The sequence below is a fragment of the Poromitra crassiceps genome (assembly GCF_964638095.1).
Source record: "Poromitra crassiceps genome assembly, chromosome: 22".
NCBI lineage: Eukaryota > Metazoa > Chordata > Actinopteri > Beryciformes > Melamphaidae > Poromitra > Poromitra crassiceps.
Window position 1 is genome coordinate 23,630,601 of NC_139647.1, and position 19,774 is coordinate 23,650,374.

Genomic DNA, 19,774 nt, shown 5'->3' on the forward strand with positions numbered 1-19,774 from the left:
GCCGTGAAAGGGTGGTGAACTTTTTGTGGACCAACCGGCCGACTGACTGACCGACAGAGCTGCTCGCAGCTAAAGAAAGTACATGGAGAATACTGTCTATGTATGAAACAAGTTTAGCTATGCTAATGCAAACGGTCCCTGTTGTTTCATGAGCCTTTCATCAGGTAGTCTCTCCCCAGACTCAAATATTACGTTGAATCACTGCGCACCGCACATACTACACAAGTGAGTCTGTGCCACTTCACAGCCACTGCTGGTTTTTGAAGGCGTGTTGAATTTTGAATGAGTGACAGGTCGTAGCACCGATGAGAGAGCGGTTCGAAAAATGGGCCGCGCCTCCCATGTCGTCACTCTGATCGCAAAGTCCTTACTGATTGGGGAAGACTGAATCCACCGCTGGCCAATCACTGGCCAAGTGAATGGTTCCCTCCCATAACTAGCCCGCTGGGGGGGGGGAAGCGTCCCAGACCCAGAGAGAGCTCTGCAGCATGCAGTAACGTAGTGTATCAGACCCAGAGAGAGCTCTGCAGCATGCAGTAACGTAGTGTATCAGACCCAGAGAGAGCTCTGCAGCATGCAGTAACGTAGTGTATCAGACCCAGAGAGAGCTCTGCAGCATGCAGTAACGTAGTGTATCAGACCCAGAGAGAGCTCTGCAGCATGCAGTAACGTAGTGTATCAGACCCAGAGAGAGCTCTGCAGCATGCAGTAACGTAGTGTATCAGACCCAGAGAGAGCTCTGCAGCATGCAGTAACGTAGTGTATCAGACCCAGAGAGAGCTCTGCAGCATGCAGTAACGTAGTGTATCAAGACCCAGAGAGAGCTCTGCAGCATGCAGTAACATAGTGTATCAGACCCAGAGAGAGCTCTGCAGCATGCAGTAACGTAGTGTATCAGACCCAGAGAGAGCTCTGCAGCATGCAGTAACGTAGTGTATCAGACCCAGAGAGAGCTCTGCAGCATGCAGTAACGTAGTGTATCAGACCCAGAGAGAGCTCTGCAGCATGCAGTAACGTAGTGTATCAGACCCAGAGAGAGCTCTGCAGCATGCAGTAACGTAGTGTATCAAGACCCAGAGAGAGCTCTGCAGCATGCAGTAACGTAGTGTATCAGACCCAGAGAGAGATCTGCAGCATGCAGTAACATAGTGTAAGATCTCTCATGGGTCTGGCGTTGAGACTATTCATCAGGTAACTTGCTGCCAGTTATCAAAGTAATGGGCCTGAAAGGAAGGAAGCTATTTCTTAACATAATATACACACACACACACATTAGAGATCGCTCCGATGATTTATAGGAATGCTCCCCATCATGCACCGTCTGTACCAGCCACTGTGCAAAGTGGATGGAGCAGTAACACCTGATGTTTGTGGCTCTTGGATTTTACGGGCTCTCTGCTCAACAATGATGCACTGTTTGCGTTCAGGCAGCGGTTCTCTTTGAACGGTCCTGTGATGACGCCAAGGCAATGCTACACCTGCAATTACACAGTGTGGAGTGCCATGATGAATTGGGCGAGGGAGGAGCAGGACATGTGTGACCCAGGCTCCTACCTGGCCATTGTCTTCTTTTTGGGGAAAAGTGTCGGTGCAGAAGGGCCGATGTGCCTGCCTGTCATGGAAAACCGGGAAAAGTCACAGAATTGGACAGTTGTGAAAAATGATAGGTGCCCAAAATAGTGTGGTAGTTTCATGGATATTTCTTTCCATAATCTCTTTTTAAACATTTCAAGTATTTAAAACATGTTTGGGAAGGAGTGCTTCCTGGACTCAATATTATTTGTTTGAGGTGCTCTTTGGAGAGGGATAAATGTGGACAAGAAATACAAAGAACATCAGGCAGTTTTGACTTCCTGACGAAGGCTTGATGCCAAATCGTGTCAAAGTTAGTTTTTAAAGACTAATATGACCATGCCATGAAAATAAAGGCATTTTATTATTAATCTTTTTTTTAAAGAGTACCTTGGAGTTCTTTGTATTTCTTCATTTCAAATATTTAATTTGACTGTTAGCTGTTCATAGATGTAATGGCAAAAAACTAATTTCCAGATCACAGCACATAAATCCCAAGAGATAGCTGTGGTTTGCCAAAACAAGATCTGGGACATTCAAATCAGCTTTTCAGCAAAAAAAAAAAGAAAAAGAAAAAAAGTGTAGGAAACCTGAAGCCAAGCCAAGACTGAGGTATGGCCATCACACCCTTTCTTGGGTTGATTTTTTATTTTATTTTGGAGCACCTTGCTACACACATTTGCATAATCATTACTTGAAAATATCAATGATTTCTTATTATTCATATTATTAAAATATATGATTACTAGGGGTGTCACAATATATCGTCCCACGAAATTTCGCGATAGTAAAACGTCACGATATGTATCGTTGAGATGAAATCTCATATCGTGAAAAAAAAAAAAAAAAAAAAAAATTTTTTTTTTTTTTTCAAAAGTAGACAAAGAAACGTCTTTGTTTGTTGAAGTTCAATGTGTGGAAAGTAGTTCAGTTGAACAAGTCTCTGAAGAGACACATGAGAAGTTATACAGGAGAGAAACCATTCAATTGAGTTTCTGGCAAAACTGTTTACTTGACAGGAAAAACTGAAGATGCATAAAAAATAGACTAAGAAAAGTCTTGTTGTTTGAGTTTGAAGAAAAACTGAAGATGCATAATGAGAATTTATACTGCTGAGAAACCTTTTAGTTCAAAGTAAATCTAAGTGACGGTGTAACTCATTCTATTTCAAGATAAGCCTTATCTCCAATCTCATGTTTTTTCTAGTTGTTATTGTAATAACAATTTCCCACAACAGCATGTTTTGTATTTGTGCATTTCAAATAAAATACTACTTTTCCAGTCATATATTGTCATTATTCAAGTTTAAAAAAATATTGTTAAAATCGTATCGTATCGTTATCGTGAACCCAGTATCGTGATACGTATCGTATCGTGAACTGAGTGTATCGTGACACCCCTAATGATTACTATAACTCCTTAATGCTGTAAGATATATGTATGTTAATTATATTAATATATTTAATTAGTCATTATTAATAATTATTTAATGCATGGATTATCTTGATCAATGGCTTCATTAGCATAACTAGTTATGTGTAATATATCATGGTTTTCTGACGTTGATGGTGTCTTATTGTTTCTCTGATTGTTTCTCTGATTGTTTCTCTGCAGGTATCTCAGTTATCTTGGTTTGAGAGGAAGGTTGCTGCTACATTATTCGGAGAGCCTCCAAGTGCCACAGTTCAAGATGCACTGAAGAATTTTCTGAAGGTGATGTGATTCACCCCGCTGGCATTCTCTTCACAATCATTCTCACCTGCAGGCCATCTGAGTACATCACCTGCAGGCCATCTGAGTACATCACCTGCAGGCCATCTGAGTACTTGCTGTGGACAGTTAACTCGCCAGCAGTGCTACCAGTCTGTCTTTATGCCTGCTGCTATAGTGCTTGCAGAGTTGACGTCACACATTGTTCTCAGCATAGCGGTTGTCAGCCATGTATGTGGATAACGAGAAGTCCACTAATGTCTCCGCTTCAGGTATTCACGAACATGATGCTCCTCCCGTGCCAACAGGCAACACGCAGTCACGTAACTCTGCAAGCTCTATAATTGCGTTTAAAAACTTAAAATTTTGATTCATATATATATTTATATTTATATATTATGTGTGTTTTAGTTGGGAATTTACAAGCAGATCACGAGTGTGTACCCATATCTCAATGCCCTGCATGCGTGTTTTTCCTGCTAAGATCCGTCTCTTTGTGTGTGTTTAGACTTTGTGCTTGTTTCATATTTCTTGCATCTATTGTTTGTGTGTGTGTGTGTGTGTGTGTGTGTGTGTGTGTGTGTGTGTGTGTGTGTGTGTGTTGTGTGTGGTTTTTTTCTTGCCAATAGTACTTGGCCAATTCCCCTGCTGTACCGGTTGTTGCTCCACCCCCTCTCCAGAGGGTCGTAGATTAGCCAATGTTTCCTCTGATACATGTGCAGTCACCAGCCGCTTCTTTTCACCTGTCATTGAGGAGTTTCACTGGCTTGTGGGAGGATCACGCTATTCCCCCCAGTTCCCCTCCCCCCCATAACAGGCACCCCGACCGACCAGAGGAGGCAGTAATGCAGCAAACGGGACTCATACGGAAGGTGCCCAGATTTCTGAAATGAAAATCGGGGGGACAGGTCACCAAAAATGGGTACTGTACCCGAAGATTGGGGACGTCTGGTCACCTTACTCGTACCCCCATCGGCTTCCCACCCGCAGACACGGCCAATTGTGTCTGTAGGAACGTCTGACCAAGCCGGAAATACCGCTGCCCGGGAATTGAACCCGGGTCTCCCCGGTCTAACCCTAACCCTGACCTGTAGACGAGTGCTTTTACCTCTAGTAAAAAAAAACAGGCGCCCGGGTTTTTTTTGTGTGCTTTTAGTTGTTGTCATGTTCTCTTTAGTCGTTGTCACGTTTCTCCCCTGAGCAGCCCTGAGTATTGAAGCATGTAGCACACACACTCTGCCCTATTTGTCTAGTGCTCAATTGCACCTTGCCTCCAGGTCGCTCCTGCACCTAGTTTTTAAAGACCAAACCCTCGGTATTTAGAGAGGCTTAATCTGTGTTCCCACATTTTCACATGTTTATATAGTAAAGAAATGAAGTTTGCTCCTGGCCAATATTCCCGTGCATGCCTCTTCCTCATGTCTTGCGTATCTCACCCATCAATTAGATTTAAGTGGTCCCTGTTATGACTTGTCGCTCATGGCCCCGGGGCCTCTGGAGAGGCTGTCTCTAGCTTCAGCAAACATCCTGCGAGGTTATACAACATCTCCAGTTGCTAACTAGTGGCCAGGTGTTACCTGTTCTCCACTGACTGCAGGACGGCTGTTTAAGCTGTAGGACAGGAACAAGACAGGCAGGCATGAGTCAAGGGGAGTCATAATGATGCACTTAGAAGAGTCTGTGTGATTGGCTGGGTGAAGATCAATGCCTTCATTTAAATCCATTCCATTTAAATCTAAATCCGTGCCTAATTGCATGGCTGATTTAATGCCATTAAAAGGATTAATAACAGACAATAATCTCGCTACCGTTACAGATTTACTGATTGGTTACTTCCACTTGGATATTGCTCTGCTTACATCATAGCACTTGATTATTACTTTGAAAAAGTGTGGCGGGTTGGATCCCGTCGTCATGCGAGAAACGGAAGTTAAGGGGACAGCTGTCATGTAAGTAATTGAATAAGTGGACAGCGGGCGAATCATGTTAGAGATGACGTCATTGACGTGCGCTATTCGTCCAGCCTAGCTGTCACTCAGAGCCAATTCACCTGGGTGAATGGAGGTGATAGACCTACATTATACAGTCTTTATTATGCATAAAGAACAAATATAGTATGTCTCTGTTTTTATTCACAGGTCGAGGAGCTCCGTCCCAAATATTCCAAACTCAACTATGTGTATTTAGCCAAGGTCAGTAACAAGTAACTTTAAGTTATGCATGTTGCCATTTTGGCACTAAACTACGCATTGTTCTGTGGGAACTGGGAAGTGACCGTTTGCACTGTTCTTTCTCTTGGACAGTGCTACAGAGACCTTGGGCAGAAGGATGAGGCTAGGAAGATGTGTGAAGCTGCTTGTTCCATGGATACAGTCTCCAAAGAGGTAGAGCTCATCGTTGGGTCCATCACAATGCTGTGTTTATACACAATCTGGGAACCCAGAGATGATCAGTCTTAACGACTAATAAGTAGGGATGGGCATTTCTAGCAAAAACACTATTCGAAATTCGCTGGCCAAAGTCGACTTTTAATCGAAATTCGAAAATAAAATAATAAATGTAATTTTTTTTTTTTTTTTTTTTTTTGTGAGTGAAATGTTGCATTGTCTCCCCTGATTCTAAGTCTTAAGGTCCTTACACATCAAGAGCGATGCGAATATACGGCACAAAATTGCGATGCGAGTTTTGACCCACCTGTCAATCACAGCCACAGATGTGTACACGTCGGAAGCGAATTTCTGAAAAATCGAACGTGGTTCGAAAAAATAAACACCGCAATAACGCTCAGCGAAACTTCGCCGTCGGTATGCACGGTTGCATTGACTGATATAGGTTCGGAAAATATTATTGACGTGCAAATTAATCGCACGAAAAAAACGTGCTCGGTGTGTAAGGACCTTAAGGCTTTATTAATTAATAGAAAAAGCTTCTGCTGTGGATTTTTAGCTCAAACAAGCATTGCACCACTGAAGTAAAGAACATGTTACATGACATTGACATTTTCGAAAATAAAAAACAGTTTTGACAATCATGAGTAGTTCATTAAATATTTAGTAGGCTCAGGTCTGAGTGCCAAAGGGGTGCCAAAGTCACCCCCTCTCCCTCTTCATGGGATTTCATCCGCCATTCATTTTTCCATAAACCTTGCTTAAAATGCTTATAAAAATTATTTTACTTGCTCAAACCAAGCGATTCGACTATACTTAGAATCAGGGGAGACAATGCAACATTTCACTCACAATTTTTTTTTTTTTTTTTTTTTTTCCCTCGAATTTCGAATTTCGACTTTCAATAATAAAAGTCGACCTTGATAATAACAACGATTATTCGAAAATTCGATGCCCATCCCTACTAATAAGACTCTTCCGTGCACTGCGGTTATTGTTTACAGTCTGATTGACGTGAGAACGGAGTTGGAGCTGATCGATAGTAGGTGTTTCAGCCAGTTTCCAGACGCCATTTCCGTTTATAATCCCATCCTCCTATCTCCTATAACAGGGGTGACCACACTTTTTCAGCTTGGGAGCTACTTTTAAAATGACCAAGTCAAAGTGATCTACCAAACATATTTATTTATATATATATACACTGAGTATACAGTGGAAAACAGTGGAACAGTGGAAAAACAGTGGAGAAACAGTGGAAAAACAGTAAAAAAAAATTTTTTTTTTTTTTTTTTTTCCCTTCCTCAATGCCATGCGATCGACCACACTACCTTCGCGATCGACCGGTCGATCGCGATCGACGTATTGGGCACCCCTGTCCTATAATAAGAATGAGACGTGTGTGTGTGTGTGTGTGTGTGTGTGTGTGTGTGTTAGACAACCCCCCCCCCCCCCCCCCCCCCCCCCCGGCCGGCCAATCACCCCCCCATTAACGAGTATCAAAGCAGTTGATGGCCGAAACTGTGAAACAATAGCCAATGAAGCTGCATGCTAAATGCCCCACCCCACCCAAACACTCGAAAACAGACACAAACTATTTTGCTCTCAAAATATATAACTATTCCTAAAACTGTTGTTTGTTATATTGAGTGAGTTATTTATAACATCTAAACTTGCATAATATGGGAGGGGGACGGGGGCGGATAACACTTTTTTTTTTATCACTCACTGATGACATCATCATTGAGTGCTTGAGTGACATCACTGGTGACATCACCAATTCTATACATAAGTGATATCATCAGTGATTTCTGATGAGTTTGAGTGTGTCCCGGAAGCTTTGGAGACCAGCTGTGTTCCAGACCAGGGGGGGTCTAAGTCCCAGGGGGGGTCTAACTTTCACGGGTCCACTAGTAATAAATATAGCTGCATGAGACGTCGTTGGACTGTAAACAATGACGGAAGCGGAAGTCTTGGGGCTCAGCACCGAAAACTCCGAAATAACGACAGAAAACTCAGAAATAACGACCGAAAACTCCGAAATAACGGCCGTCTGTCCCAGAGTCTTATTAGTCGTCAGACTGAGAGACTCTGGGTTCCCAGACTGAATAACCGGAAACCGAACTCAACTCGTCCAGCCTTTATGCTAATTTTACCAACCGCTCACGAGAATCTGTCTTGAGAGATTATTCGACCAATGCTGGCTCGATCATTTCATGAGTTGTTGTTGTTGTTGTTGTTGTTGTTGTTGTTGTTGTTGTTGTTGTTGAATACACTGCAGATCATGATATTTTATTGTATGATTGTATTTCATCTAGGATGAAGAGGCGCGGAAAGAGCTGGACTCACTTTGCCCATCGCTGGGAGTTTGAAGACACTGTCCATTCAATAGCACATTCTTTTGGAAACTATCATTTTCCATGTGCTGAAAAGGAGCCTTCCTTCTCTGCTGGCACACTCTCCACTGTTGTGTGTGCGCGTGCGTGTGTGTGTGTGTGTGTGTGTGTGTGTGTGTGTGTGTCCCTCATGTTAATTCACTCTGTGAGTGGAGGGAGGTGGACTGTGCGAACCGGTATGAGTATGTATATCGTATCCCTTTGCCCATCTCTCTGTACAGCAGCGTTAGATTAGATATCAAAAAGAGAGGTGCTCTGCGACGTCTGATTGCACCGGTAGGGAGTGCAGCAGCAGCAGCAGCAGCAGCAGCAGCAGCAGCACGTCTCAAAGGTACTGAGTTTCCTCCGCGACAAAGACGTGTCACATTTTTGGAAAGTGATCCGCGGAAGCTTGTTGTTCCGTCCCGCCGCGTCCTGTTTTTGTTGTGTCTCTCCCACCACGCATTCAAAAGTGGCAATAACAAAAAAAAAAACGCTCCCAACAATGGCGCACCCAAACAAAGATGTTGGAAAGATGTGACCACCGGATAACCTTTTGCCCTCTTCCCTCTGTCGCCATTCATACCAGCGTTAACGCTCACCGACTGCGTTTACACGCGCACAGCGACCTAGTTATCGCTCCGAATTTGATTATGAAGCTGTGTACATGGATAGACAAAATAATGTTATGTTTTTGTGCTAGCATCCGTGAGATCTGACATACTGTGATTATTGACTGTGCAACCCTTTGATGACAGTCATATAGCTGTTATGGCGATATGACTACATGTGACAACAACACATGTTGTTGTAACAACATAGTTACATGCTATATGACTACATGTGAGCTATCCTGCTCACATGTAACTTTTATGCAGTTTATCAATTGAAGGATGGATGTAGATATTCGCAATATAAGCCCAAGGTATGTTGGGAAAAGACTTGATCACATTTCTCCACGTCTTAATCGCACAAAATTAGGAACTTAATGAATAACATTGTTATTCATTCACGACTATTTTCATAATCGATTAATCTGTCGATTATTTTCTCGATTAATCGATGAGTTGTTTGGTCTATAAAATGTGGGAAAATGGTAGCAAATGACGAATCTCAGTGTTTCCCAAAGATCAAAGTGTTCACGTGACCTCTTTCTCAATGTGTATTTTCAAAGTAGTCCCATTAAGAGCTAGGTGCTGCTGTGCATGTAAATGGGCTCGTTGAGAGGGAAACTGAGAGCCAGTCCTGTTGTTTTATTTTGTCTCTCTGTGGAAAAGAGATTAGCGGCTTTCTAGTAAAAAGGATGGTAGACAGCAGTGGATGCTTTCTAGTAAAAAGGATGGTAGACAGCAGTGGATGCTTTCTAGTAAAAAGGATGGTAGACAGCAGTGGATGCGGGGCTTCTCTAGCCTTCACTTTGGCATGATGCTATGCTGGAGTCTGCATTCCTGTTCAAATTATGCCATTGTGATCGGATCTGATCAGAATTTGTTTTACAATCTACATTATTATTTTATGTTGTATGCAGTTGATTTTAATTAATTTTAAATACTGTTTTATGCATTCCAGATTTTAAATTTATGGTGGGAACCCCCCCCCCCCTCTCTCTCTCTCTCCCCTTTTTTTTTTTTTTTTTTTTACATTTTACTCTATTTTTTTAAACTGTAACCATTATAGACACAGAACCTGTTGGCTTGAAGAGTTAGATATTTCAGGGTTTTATGGTTTACTTTGAAGGAAGAGGCCAGGGATTAAGAATCTGTGATGGTTCATATTGTTCCTTTACTTTATTTAGTTTAACCTGAGTTGTAAAAATCACACGAAGAATGATTTTATTGGTGACTTTACAGATTTTTATATCAGCAATATGAATGTGGGTTTTTTTCTTTTGTCAAGGGAAGTACAGTGTACCTGAAGGTTATCCAGTAAACTATATACACTACATAGAGATTATACTGTACAATGTCATAGACAATGCACTGAGTGATAAATGCTACAAAAATTAAATGTGTGCAATCCTGGTATGTATGGTGAATTCGTCATGGTGTTACATGTATGACACATGGGTTTCTTGTGTGCTTGCGCCCTTGATTCGTTTTTGAGGTGTACTCGCTTACAGCAATTAGTTTTATGTAAACCTCATAATTAAAATCTAACAGGAATTTTGCTTTATTATAAACCAAATATTGACATTGGTCTTAATCCAAATGCAGGAGAAAAACAACAAGCAGGTTCTTGCATGACTAACAATGATGGTGTAGTTTTAAGGCGCCCCTTCCCTTCTGTTTTTTCCCAGACTACATTTTGTGCCAGGGCTATTGGGAATTTGTCACTGGATCAGATTCAGGCCAGCTTCCCTCCAGTCTAGTCATGTTTCAGCATTTCTTCTTTCTTTTATTTTGTTCACAGTAGAACCACTCTAAAGATCTACCTCCCCAAAGGGGAATTTTTTTTAAGTGTTTGTACAGTCTGGAAAACAAACTTAGCAGAATTTTTTTATTAGCCTCCTACTCACTTTGATCAAAAGCCTCAATTGAGACGGCTGCGGAATTCAATTATGGCCGTTATTCCTAAATATGATGCAAATGTTTGATCTTCTGTATCCGTTCGCAGACACAATTAGTGTGTCTGTGGGTGTAATCGCATCTAATGTCAAAGTCTGCAGGCGCTTGCCTGCAAAACGGGATCTCATGTTGAATACGAGATTATATACTGCTGTTTTCTTCCCCCTGAAGCCACAAATTACGGATGATAGTGAAGGCGGTGCTGCTCAAGATGGACAGTTGTTGTCAGGTTGACCTGAGAATCATAAGTCGTTGACCCGTGCTTGTTGTACTTTAATTCGGTCTTGAGACACTTGTGTGACCTCTAGGAGTTTTCTTGTTTCTTGACTCAGACTTGGCTTGATCTGGTTGTTGACTTGATTTTCCTGCCTTTCTTCAAATATAACAAGTACAGATCCTGTACACGCCCACGGCGCCTATAACAACTTTGAAGGTGACAATGTCGAAATCTAGAAAGTAGCCTAGATGTCACGTTACTGTTCCAGCTATTACATGGTTATTACACCATACCCACTTTCACCAATGTTGACAAAACTTACTATTTTGACTAGTACAGCCTGTTCAAATATGCCGCCATTGAAAATCCTGGATATATAGGAATATTGTACTTCCATACCAGCTGAATGTTTGTTCGGTGTGTGTATGCTTAGCATTTAATGCCCAAAGAATGCAGGCTCATTCGAAAATCAGAGAGATTCAGACTAAGCTTGTTAATACAGTCATGACAGGTCTAAGCTGTGATGATATATATATATATATATATATATATATATATATATATATATATATATATATATATATGATATAGCCTCACGACGAGAAAAAATCTCACCGGTCGTTCATGCAAGATTTTGTCTTGCTGTATCTGTCACGACCGTCCCCCCAAAGACATATAAGGCACCTGCTTTACTAAGTATACATATGACTCCTCCCCCCATCATCACATCTACTGTATGTGACAATTCCACGCTGTATAGGATAGTTTCAGTCTTGTTTCATTTCCTTGTAAATCTCATCCACAATCACCCTCTTCTATGTAGGGCTGCAACTAACGATTATTTTTCATAATCGATTAATCTGTCGATTATTTTCTCGATTAATCGATGAGCTGTTTGGTCTATAAAATGTCAGAAAATGGTAGCAAATGACGATCAGTGTTTCCCAAAGCCCAAGATGATGCTCTCAAATGTCTTGTTTTGTCCACAACTCAAAGATAATATCAGTTTACTGTCATACAGGAGTAAAGAAACCAGAAAATATTCACATTTAAGAAGCTGGAATCAGAGAATTTAGACATTTTCTCTTAAAATTGTACTCAAAACGATTAATCGATTATCAAAATAGTTGTAGATTAATTTTCTGTCGATCGACTAATCGATTAATCGTTGCGCCTCTACTTCTATGTATGTGTTTTTAGGAATAGTTGCTACCTTCTGTGGCTTCCTGTAATCCAAGAAGGGGAACAAAGCAAAACACCCTGGGTGTGTATTGTGCCGGAGCAACAACCCCTCAAGGGTGATATTGTCAGGAGTCCTACTCAAAGTCATTATCCGACTGAACCGCGGGTGTGTTCAACACAACAGTGTCAGTTTCTCTGTTGCTTTGCTCATTTGTGACGGGTCGACTCCTCGTTTCACCAGGGAGGCGCAAATGGTGAAATGACATTGTTTCCCTAGTACTGATTCACAAAGATTATACTTGGAGTGTTGCCACACATTCGCCGGTTAGTATTTGGTCTTCAGATTTCATGTTCTGCTCGGTGAAGAGGAGAAAGAGAGAGAGAGAGCCATATCAGTAATCATCGTACTGTCGTTTTGTCTGAATTTGTCACGCACTCCAAGTTGTCTGTCTGTCTGGCCGGCTGCGACCGAGTACAGGATGTTCAGCAGGGAGGGTTGAGATAAAACGCGGCGCGGGGAAAGGACTCTCCCCAACAACTCCTCCCTTTTGTTCCCACCTTACCTGGCGGGCTGCCAGACGACATTGCATATCTCCTTAAGTCCGCACTGACAGCACATGCAATGTTATCTTAATATCAACGTTCTGTCTTATCAAGCTCAAATGCAGAATCAGCTTCTTGACAGAGCTTTTGAATGCCAGTTGCAACCAATTGAGATGCATATAGACACATTTTTTTAGAGAAGCATCAATGAAAAACAAAAGAGTAATTAACATGTTTGTTTATTTAGTATTACTGTACATTGTCACGTAAAACAAGTTTAGATGAGCCTCGCTTGAGCAAGAGGACTGAAGAAATACCCGAGAGAGCAAACACTGCAGCTGCAGTAATAGTCAAAAGCTTAAGTATAGCTACAGTGGAAAATGTCTCTCCTTCTTTGCTAGCTACTCTTCTAATCGTCAAAACAAAAGATACATATGAGATATGAGATGATCTGGGCTGTCAGCTTTTGTTTTCAGATATAGTTCTTGACCTCCCCATCACGACGTCTAGGTTCGAAATATGTTTCAGTTTCACAAATTGAATATGATTGTTGGACCATGTATTCACTCAAATGAAGATGGCAATCAATCATCTTTGTGACCACATGTCCTATTGACCTATTGTGCATTTGAAGGAGAATACTACTCAATTCTAGAACTGTCAAATGTCGTGTGATTATAGTCCCACTATTATTTCTGCTGAAGCTAGAAACCAGAGAACTGAAACGTAACTTTGTATCACACAGATGAACATCCTGGAACTGTTCCACTGACAATGACTTGTACAATGTTTGCCCTTAGCAACTTAACTATATGCAGTGCTAACATTATTGCAATGAAGTCTACCCTCACCCCTATAAAATCTTCCTGAATATTGTTAAAATCAACTTTTATGTATTTGTTTTAGCCCTTTCTTTGTCGAACTGTACAAATCGTGATAGTTTCTCTGGGTTCCAGCAATAGGAGAGTCGGAGACATAGTAACATTCACTAAAAGAAACTTTTCAGGGCACAGAAATAACACATTTCAGGGATGACATTCTGTGGTTTTCCCATTTAATCCGTCCCACTATTAATACTTGCATGAAATTGGTTGTAATTCATTATTTAACATGGTTTGGCAGGAGGCCACCACACGCCTTAAATTCAAGCCATGACGGTCTCATTATGTATCTTTAGTGCTGAGAAAGTAATTAGAAGAGTCTACAGCAAAAACAACACCAATCTTACCCAGTTTTTTTTACCCTATTTTGACCACGTGATTATATTCTGTAGCCAAAACAACATGAAGAAGTCATTTGGTAACTGGCATCTTCAGAAGGGAACCTAAATGTAACAGGGTTTTTCATAGAGCAGCATCCTATGGCATTCAAACTTATACACAACGGAACAAAAATACGAAATATGTGCCTAAATAACACTGATCTAATATAGATCTAATATTAGTATTCGTATGGTTACATTGCTTTGTACAGCAGTTCATAGACACAAGCAACAGTACTTGCAGCAGGTCAGTGTCAATGGTTGGTATACCCTTACGCTCCTTAGACCTGACCTTTTATTTGGCGCAAAGTCTAGATGTGGGTTTCACACTATGTTACTGTGTATGAAATTCAGAAGCGTTCTAGGTAAATATATTTGGTATTTCATAGGCCTTATTCCTGAGTAACTACCGTATGTATTTATACTATGTAAGTATATTAAAAACTACACATATGTACTTAACATTTCATTTTTATCTATATAACTGAAAAATATTGCTGTTGCCATATGAAAACCTTGTAATTCATAACAATATACGTAGGTGATTTTCATCTTTTAAACTGCAGCTGAGTTGAGAAAATTCTGCAAACCCAGTCGCACTGAAAAATGGTATAAACAAGACTGTTTTTGAAAAGTTGACATTTTTGAGTTAAAAGGTTTCCACCTGACGACAACAATATGTAATGGAATGTTGTTGTGATGTCTAAACCTACACAAGCTTGATGGATCCCACTTTGATATCAATTCACAATGTTCTTTCGGAATGATTTCTTGCTGAAATCCTGGTGTTTTATTTTATATTTTATTTGTATTTAACCTTTATTTGACCAGGTAAGTCATTACCTGTGTGCACACTAGAAAAGGCAAAACTCTGTTTTAGCAGCTGTTCAAGCTAGTATTTTGGCATGATGCTGGTCATGAACTGCATGTACTGAGGTCCAGCTGAGGCTGATCTCCAGTGGTGGGCAGCGGACTGTTAGTCCTCCAGCTTGTCGAAAACCAAAACATGCCAGCATTATTTGTGATAAAACACGTCAACATCATCAGGTGGACTGTATGATGCGGTCGTTTTGCTCCGATTTGGGGTTAGGGTTATTTTTGATAGTTTGTTAGAAATGACTGAATCTGATAAGAGGTGCTAATTCTTGGCATGTCAGATTGCCTCTGTGGTTCCGTGTGAGAGGATAACGAGCAAGAAATAATAGGATCACCCCAAGTCAACTGCTGGTATGTGACAGGTGTGCAATGTAGAAACCATGTTCTCCATGTATACACCATGTTCTCCATGTATACACCATGTTCTCCATGTATACACCATGTTCTCCATGTATACACCATGTTCTCCATGTATACACCATGTTCTCCATGTATACACCATGTCTCCAGTGACACAGATGACACCGTCTGTCTCCATCTGCCACTATAGCATAATACTTAAAAAAAAAAATCACTGATCATCACAAGACATCAATGATCTATAATCTTTCTCAGCTCAACGCCATGTTAAGAATGAAAAGAAAAGTGTTTGAAAACGATAATAATTTTGCCTGAGTTTTCTGCTTATAAATATACTTTTAAGCGGTGCAGCCGCTTCTATAAATGACTATGTGTGTCCATCCGTTTGAGCATGAGATGCAAGCATGAGATTTAGCCTAGCCACCCCCCCCCCCCCCCCCCCCCCCTCCGACTCTACAAGGATGTGGGAGTGGAGACAGAAAGTGCTGCGGCTCAAAGCCGGTGAAACACGCGCGCACAGTGCCGGAGAGAGGGGGGCGGGGGAGAAGTCTATGGGTCCGACCTGTGCAAACCTGCACCACTTCATCACCTGGTGTGATTTTTCATAACTATTTTGCTGATACCTGATGGCATACACGGAGTTTCTTCAGTGTTTTGTCCTTCATGTTCTTGTTTTTTTTTTTATATAGTTGCAATTTCAGCTATTTTTGTTTGTTTGTATTTATCAGCCTGATGCGGGCTCCTCCTTCACCTCCTGGGTGTCTCCACTGAAGCTCGGTCTTCTGACCTCCTCCAGCAGCGCCATATTGTCTCTTGGCGTCACGGCTATGGAGTAGGGCAGGGGTTTGATAGTCAGACCGTAGTCAAAGTCGATGGTGGGCGGCTTGGCCGGGTCCCCGCTGATGTGGCACTGGTGGGCGAGCAGCGCGGTGACGAGGAACAGCTGCATCTTGGACAGATCCTCGCCGATGCACCGCCGCTTCCCCAGGGAGAAGATGAGCACGTTGCCGGTCCGGTCCTTGTTCAGCGCCCCCTCCTGGTCCAGGAAGCGCAGGGGGTCGAACCTCTCTGGCTGCGCCCACATCTCCGGGTCGTGGTTGATGGACCACTGGTTGACGAAGACCACCGTGTTCTTTGCCAGGGGGTAGCCCCCGATAGACGTGTCGGCCGTGGTGCTGTGGGGGATGGTGAGGGGCACGAAGCTGGTGAAGCGCATCACCTCGTAGATGAAGGCCATGACGTACGGCAGCTGCAGCTGGTCCTCGATGGCGGGAAGCCGGCTGCGGTCCACCACTTTGTCCACCTCCTGCTGGAGGCGCACCTGGATCTCAGGGTACCTGCGTTCAAAGGCATTTGAGGTGAAAACCTGGACGATGGAGGTTACACACAACAGTGACTGGCTGCATGCTTCTCACTCTGTGTTCTCAGTCATGTCTAAGCTTTAAACACTATTGCAGCCAAACCAAAGATAATGTATCAAGACATTAGAGGACCCACACAGAGAAAGATAAAGGTGCAAACTGGAACCAAAAATGCCAATGACAAATTATGCAATAGATAGAACAGGGGTTTTCAAAGTCTGACACTGCGGGCCTCCCCTCTGCCCTCGGACAAAGCCTGGAACCCCCACCCCCAGTTTACTTGCTTAGTTTCGCTCAATTCCTAGAAGCTTATGGGGGAGTGGTTATGTTATTTGATCCCATAACAATAATTGAGCCAAGACAGCCTGACGTTGCTGTTTGACGACATCAAATAGGTAAAGGTCTGTCTGAAGTCTTTTCTCTGACTCTGGGAGTCACACACATTTAGGCTATGCTATGTGATCTCCTTTTGATAACTATTTTAATAATGTCATATTTTTTCACTTGCATTCACTGAGCCTCCCCTGAAACCATTTGGAGACCCCCCTGGGGAGGTCTGCCTCTCACTTTAAAAGCCTCTGTATTAGAAGAATAATTTCTGGTTCCCCAAAGAACCTCTCAGACCAAGGAACCATTTCTGCGCTATTTTCTTTTATCTTTATCTGCCCTTGGATAGTTTGCAATTGCACAACATAAATGGGAGGAGGGGGGGGGGGGGTATTTCCACATTTATGCCATCACCACCCACCTAAGAATTAAGAAAGCTGAAAGGTTAGTTGTGGAACCCGAAATGGTTCTTTTTGGTTTCCAGTCATTCACACCTTTAGGTTTCTGTGTTTTAATGTACACAGATTTGCCATTACTCCCCTCACCCACCTTATGCTATTACCAGGGTCCTTATCCGCCCCCCCCCCCCCCCTACTGTCTGTCTCTTGTTTCTGCTGCCTCTCTCCTCTGTTCAGGTGTAACCTTGTTTCTGTAGGCTATCTTTTTTCTTGATTGTGAAACACTACAATCAGGCACTGATAGGATTGAACTCTCAATGCACCCAGTCAGCAAACATTAGACAAAGAACGAATGAGAAATAATATCCTCCAAAGAATCCCGTGCTTATTACGTGCTTATAGCTAAATGCTGACTGGAGGCTTGAATCCCTTTCTCTGCTGTCTGTGCCGTTTCAGAACTTCATGCCAATAGTTGCCTGTGCGCCTCAGCTCTCTCCGGTAGGCTGTTATTATAACATGAACGCTACTGAAGTGCCTCAGGTCTCTACAGGAAGACGACCTGCTGCTGTGATTTATGGTCCACTTTGATTCCACATGATTACTTCTATTTATTATCTACATTATCATTTAAATATTTTTTTTGGGGGGGGGGGTAACAGGAAAAAAACTGTTTTACCTCACAAGTAGCAGGATGATCCACTGCAGCGCGGTTGACATTGTGTCCTGGCTGGCTCCAAATACATCTGAAAGTGTGGGGGCCACGTAGTCCTTCCCGACTACCGGGACCCCTGCAGCGATTTCTGTCAGCTTGTCCAGTGCCACTATAAACGCATCTGTCATGTCCCTGATGGTGCTCGGTTGGATTGATTTTCGATGCTCGGTGACTTTGTCCAGGATGAACAACTCCAACTCCAAATTGAGGTCTTTGAAGTTGTCAAATATGGTTTTGATGGGGTTGGGGAAGTACTGCAGCCAGGGCATCACATCCACTATGCTGCCGGCGCCCACTGTTTTGGTGAACTGGTCGTTCCTCCCAATCACCTGCCGAAACTCCTCGTCCTCATACGAGTACCGCTTGCCGAAGCACACCGCGCTCATGACGTTGGCCACGGACACCACGCAATAGGTCATAGGCTGGAAGTATTGCTGCTGCTGCGTCTTGCTCACGAACAGCCGCAGCAGCTCCATGCCCTCGGAGAGGACGTGATTCTCAAAGGTCTTTTTGGTGTGCGGGTTCCCGGTGGAGAACATGCGCACGGTGTGCTGCGCCACTTTGCGGTGCACCTTCCACCAGTCGGTGGGGGTTTGAAACGCCATGCTGCGGCCGCCGCCGACGAACTGGAAGGAGATGAAGTCCGGTCTGCCGGCGAATTCGTGCGCCTGTTTGACCAGCGCCTGTCTGATGGAGTCTCCGTTCAGCACCACCACGGTGCGGCTGCCCAGTTTGATCTGGAACACGTTTCCATATTTCTTCGCCATGCGCGAAAAATAGACGTGCGGCGCGTTGCCGAGTTGCAGAGCGTTGCCGATCAGCGGCCAGGCAAGCGGCCCGGGCGGGCAGGGGACCATCACCTGCCGCATCCACCGCCACAGGTGCAGGGAGAACAACAGAGTCACCGATGCCACCAGGAAAAACCTGGTAGTCCCTTGCGTAATCCCTTCCAGTATAGTATCCATGAAGGGGATCCTACAGTGAAAATCAATATAAAAAGGCAGGTTTTACATAATGTCCTACTAATTAGGCCTGTGGGTTTTGAATCAGGATGTTACATAAATAATGCTTTAATTTATAGCCTACCACATTTGTAATTGGTAAGAAGATCAAATAAAAATAATTTTGAAAAAAATGAAGGTGGTCAGTTACCTGGGTGTCAGTCCTTGGTTCCTCGATAAACACCAGCTTTAACGAGTTACCCAATCTCTTTCTATCCTCTGTTTCTATTCTGGATAAATTTCCCCCTCTGCGCCCACTTCACATCAGTGTTTGTCCATGACTTGTTGTAGAGACTACATTTTTTCTCCATCTGATGAGAGTTATGGGAGGGGAGAAACAATTAATCTCCCCTGTATTACAGGTCCCCCTGATTCTTTGAACAAGGAACAAAAACGTGCCAGAAATAAACAAAATAGATTTAAAAAAAAAAGTCATTCCCTGGTCGTCACATGTGCATCCCTGGTTCAGCTCCACCGCTCTCTCTGCTCGCCCATGTGAAGCACCACAGCACCAAGTGCAGTCATTTATCCCAAAACACTGCAGCATCGCGGCTCGTCAGCCTCTGCTGTGGCCTGTCAAGTTACAGTGGGTGGGTTTGTAAGGGTGTCACCACCCACTCCCTCCCCCCTCTCTCCCTCTCTCTCTCTCTCTCATTGTAGGCTAAAATTGTGCGACTATTCTGCTCAGGAAATGCGAGCGTTTAAATTGGACGTCGATTATGCAATTATAAGATCGAATATTGACAGTAATTGAGAGCGATGTGCGCTCATTGGCAATATAATAATAGGCTACATAATAATCCCGATATAATAGTAGGATGCCTTCATACACTAAGGTAGCCTCAGTAGGCTACTAATACTATGCTGTTACATAATAATCATATAATAATAATAATAACAGCAATAATAAATAGGCTATAATAAACAACTA

The 19,774-nt window shown here is 42.8% G+C and overlaps 2 protein-coding genes across 2 annotated transcripts in view; one reads left to right on the plus strand and one right to left on the minus strand.

Annotated features, from left to right (window-relative positions):
- The window catches only part of rmdn2 (regulator of microtubule dynamics 2), a 47,567-nt gene extending 39,481 nt beyond the window's left edge, over positions 1–8,086 (plus strand). Inside the window, exons 8-11 of the mRNA XM_083658166.1 lie at positions 3,187–3,285; positions 5,421–5,474; positions 5,586–5,666; positions 7,985–8,086. Coding sequence (XP_083514292.1) covers positions 3,187–3,285; positions 5,421–5,474; positions 5,586–5,666; positions 7,985–8,038 — 288 coding nt within the window. The 3' untranslated portion in view covers positions 8,039–8,086. The remainder of the gene's footprint in view (positions 1–3,186; positions 3,286–5,420; positions 5,475–5,585; positions 5,667–7,984) is intronic.
- A 4,692-nt stretch (positions 8,087–12,778) lies between these two features.
- Positions 12,779–19,308, minus strand: cyp1b1 (cytochrome P450, family 1, subfamily B, polypeptide 1). The gene is made up of 3 exons (XM_083658155.1): positions 18,995–19,308; positions 17,807–18,817; positions 12,779–16,381 (listed from the first exon to the last, which is right to left on the minus strand). The coding sequence occupies exons 2-3, from the start codon at positions 18,805–18,807 to the stop codon at positions 15,769–15,771; spliced, it is 1,614 nt and encodes a 537-aa protein (XP_083514281.1). The 5' UTR covers positions 18,808–18,817; positions 18,995–19,308; the 3' UTR covers positions 12,779–15,768.
- Positions 19,309–19,774: the final 466 nt, after the last annotated feature.

Bases quoted from the DNA above. Each gene is read 5' to 3' on its own strand.
- cyp1b1 (XM_083658155.1), bottom strand. From the start codon at position 18,807: ATGGATACTATACTGGAAGGGATTACGCAAGGGACTACCAGGTTTTTC. The intron at 16,382-17,806 runs GTAAAACAGTTT...CTTTGAACGCAG, and splicing joins ATCATCCTGCTACTTGTGAG to GTACCCTGAGATCCAGGTGC.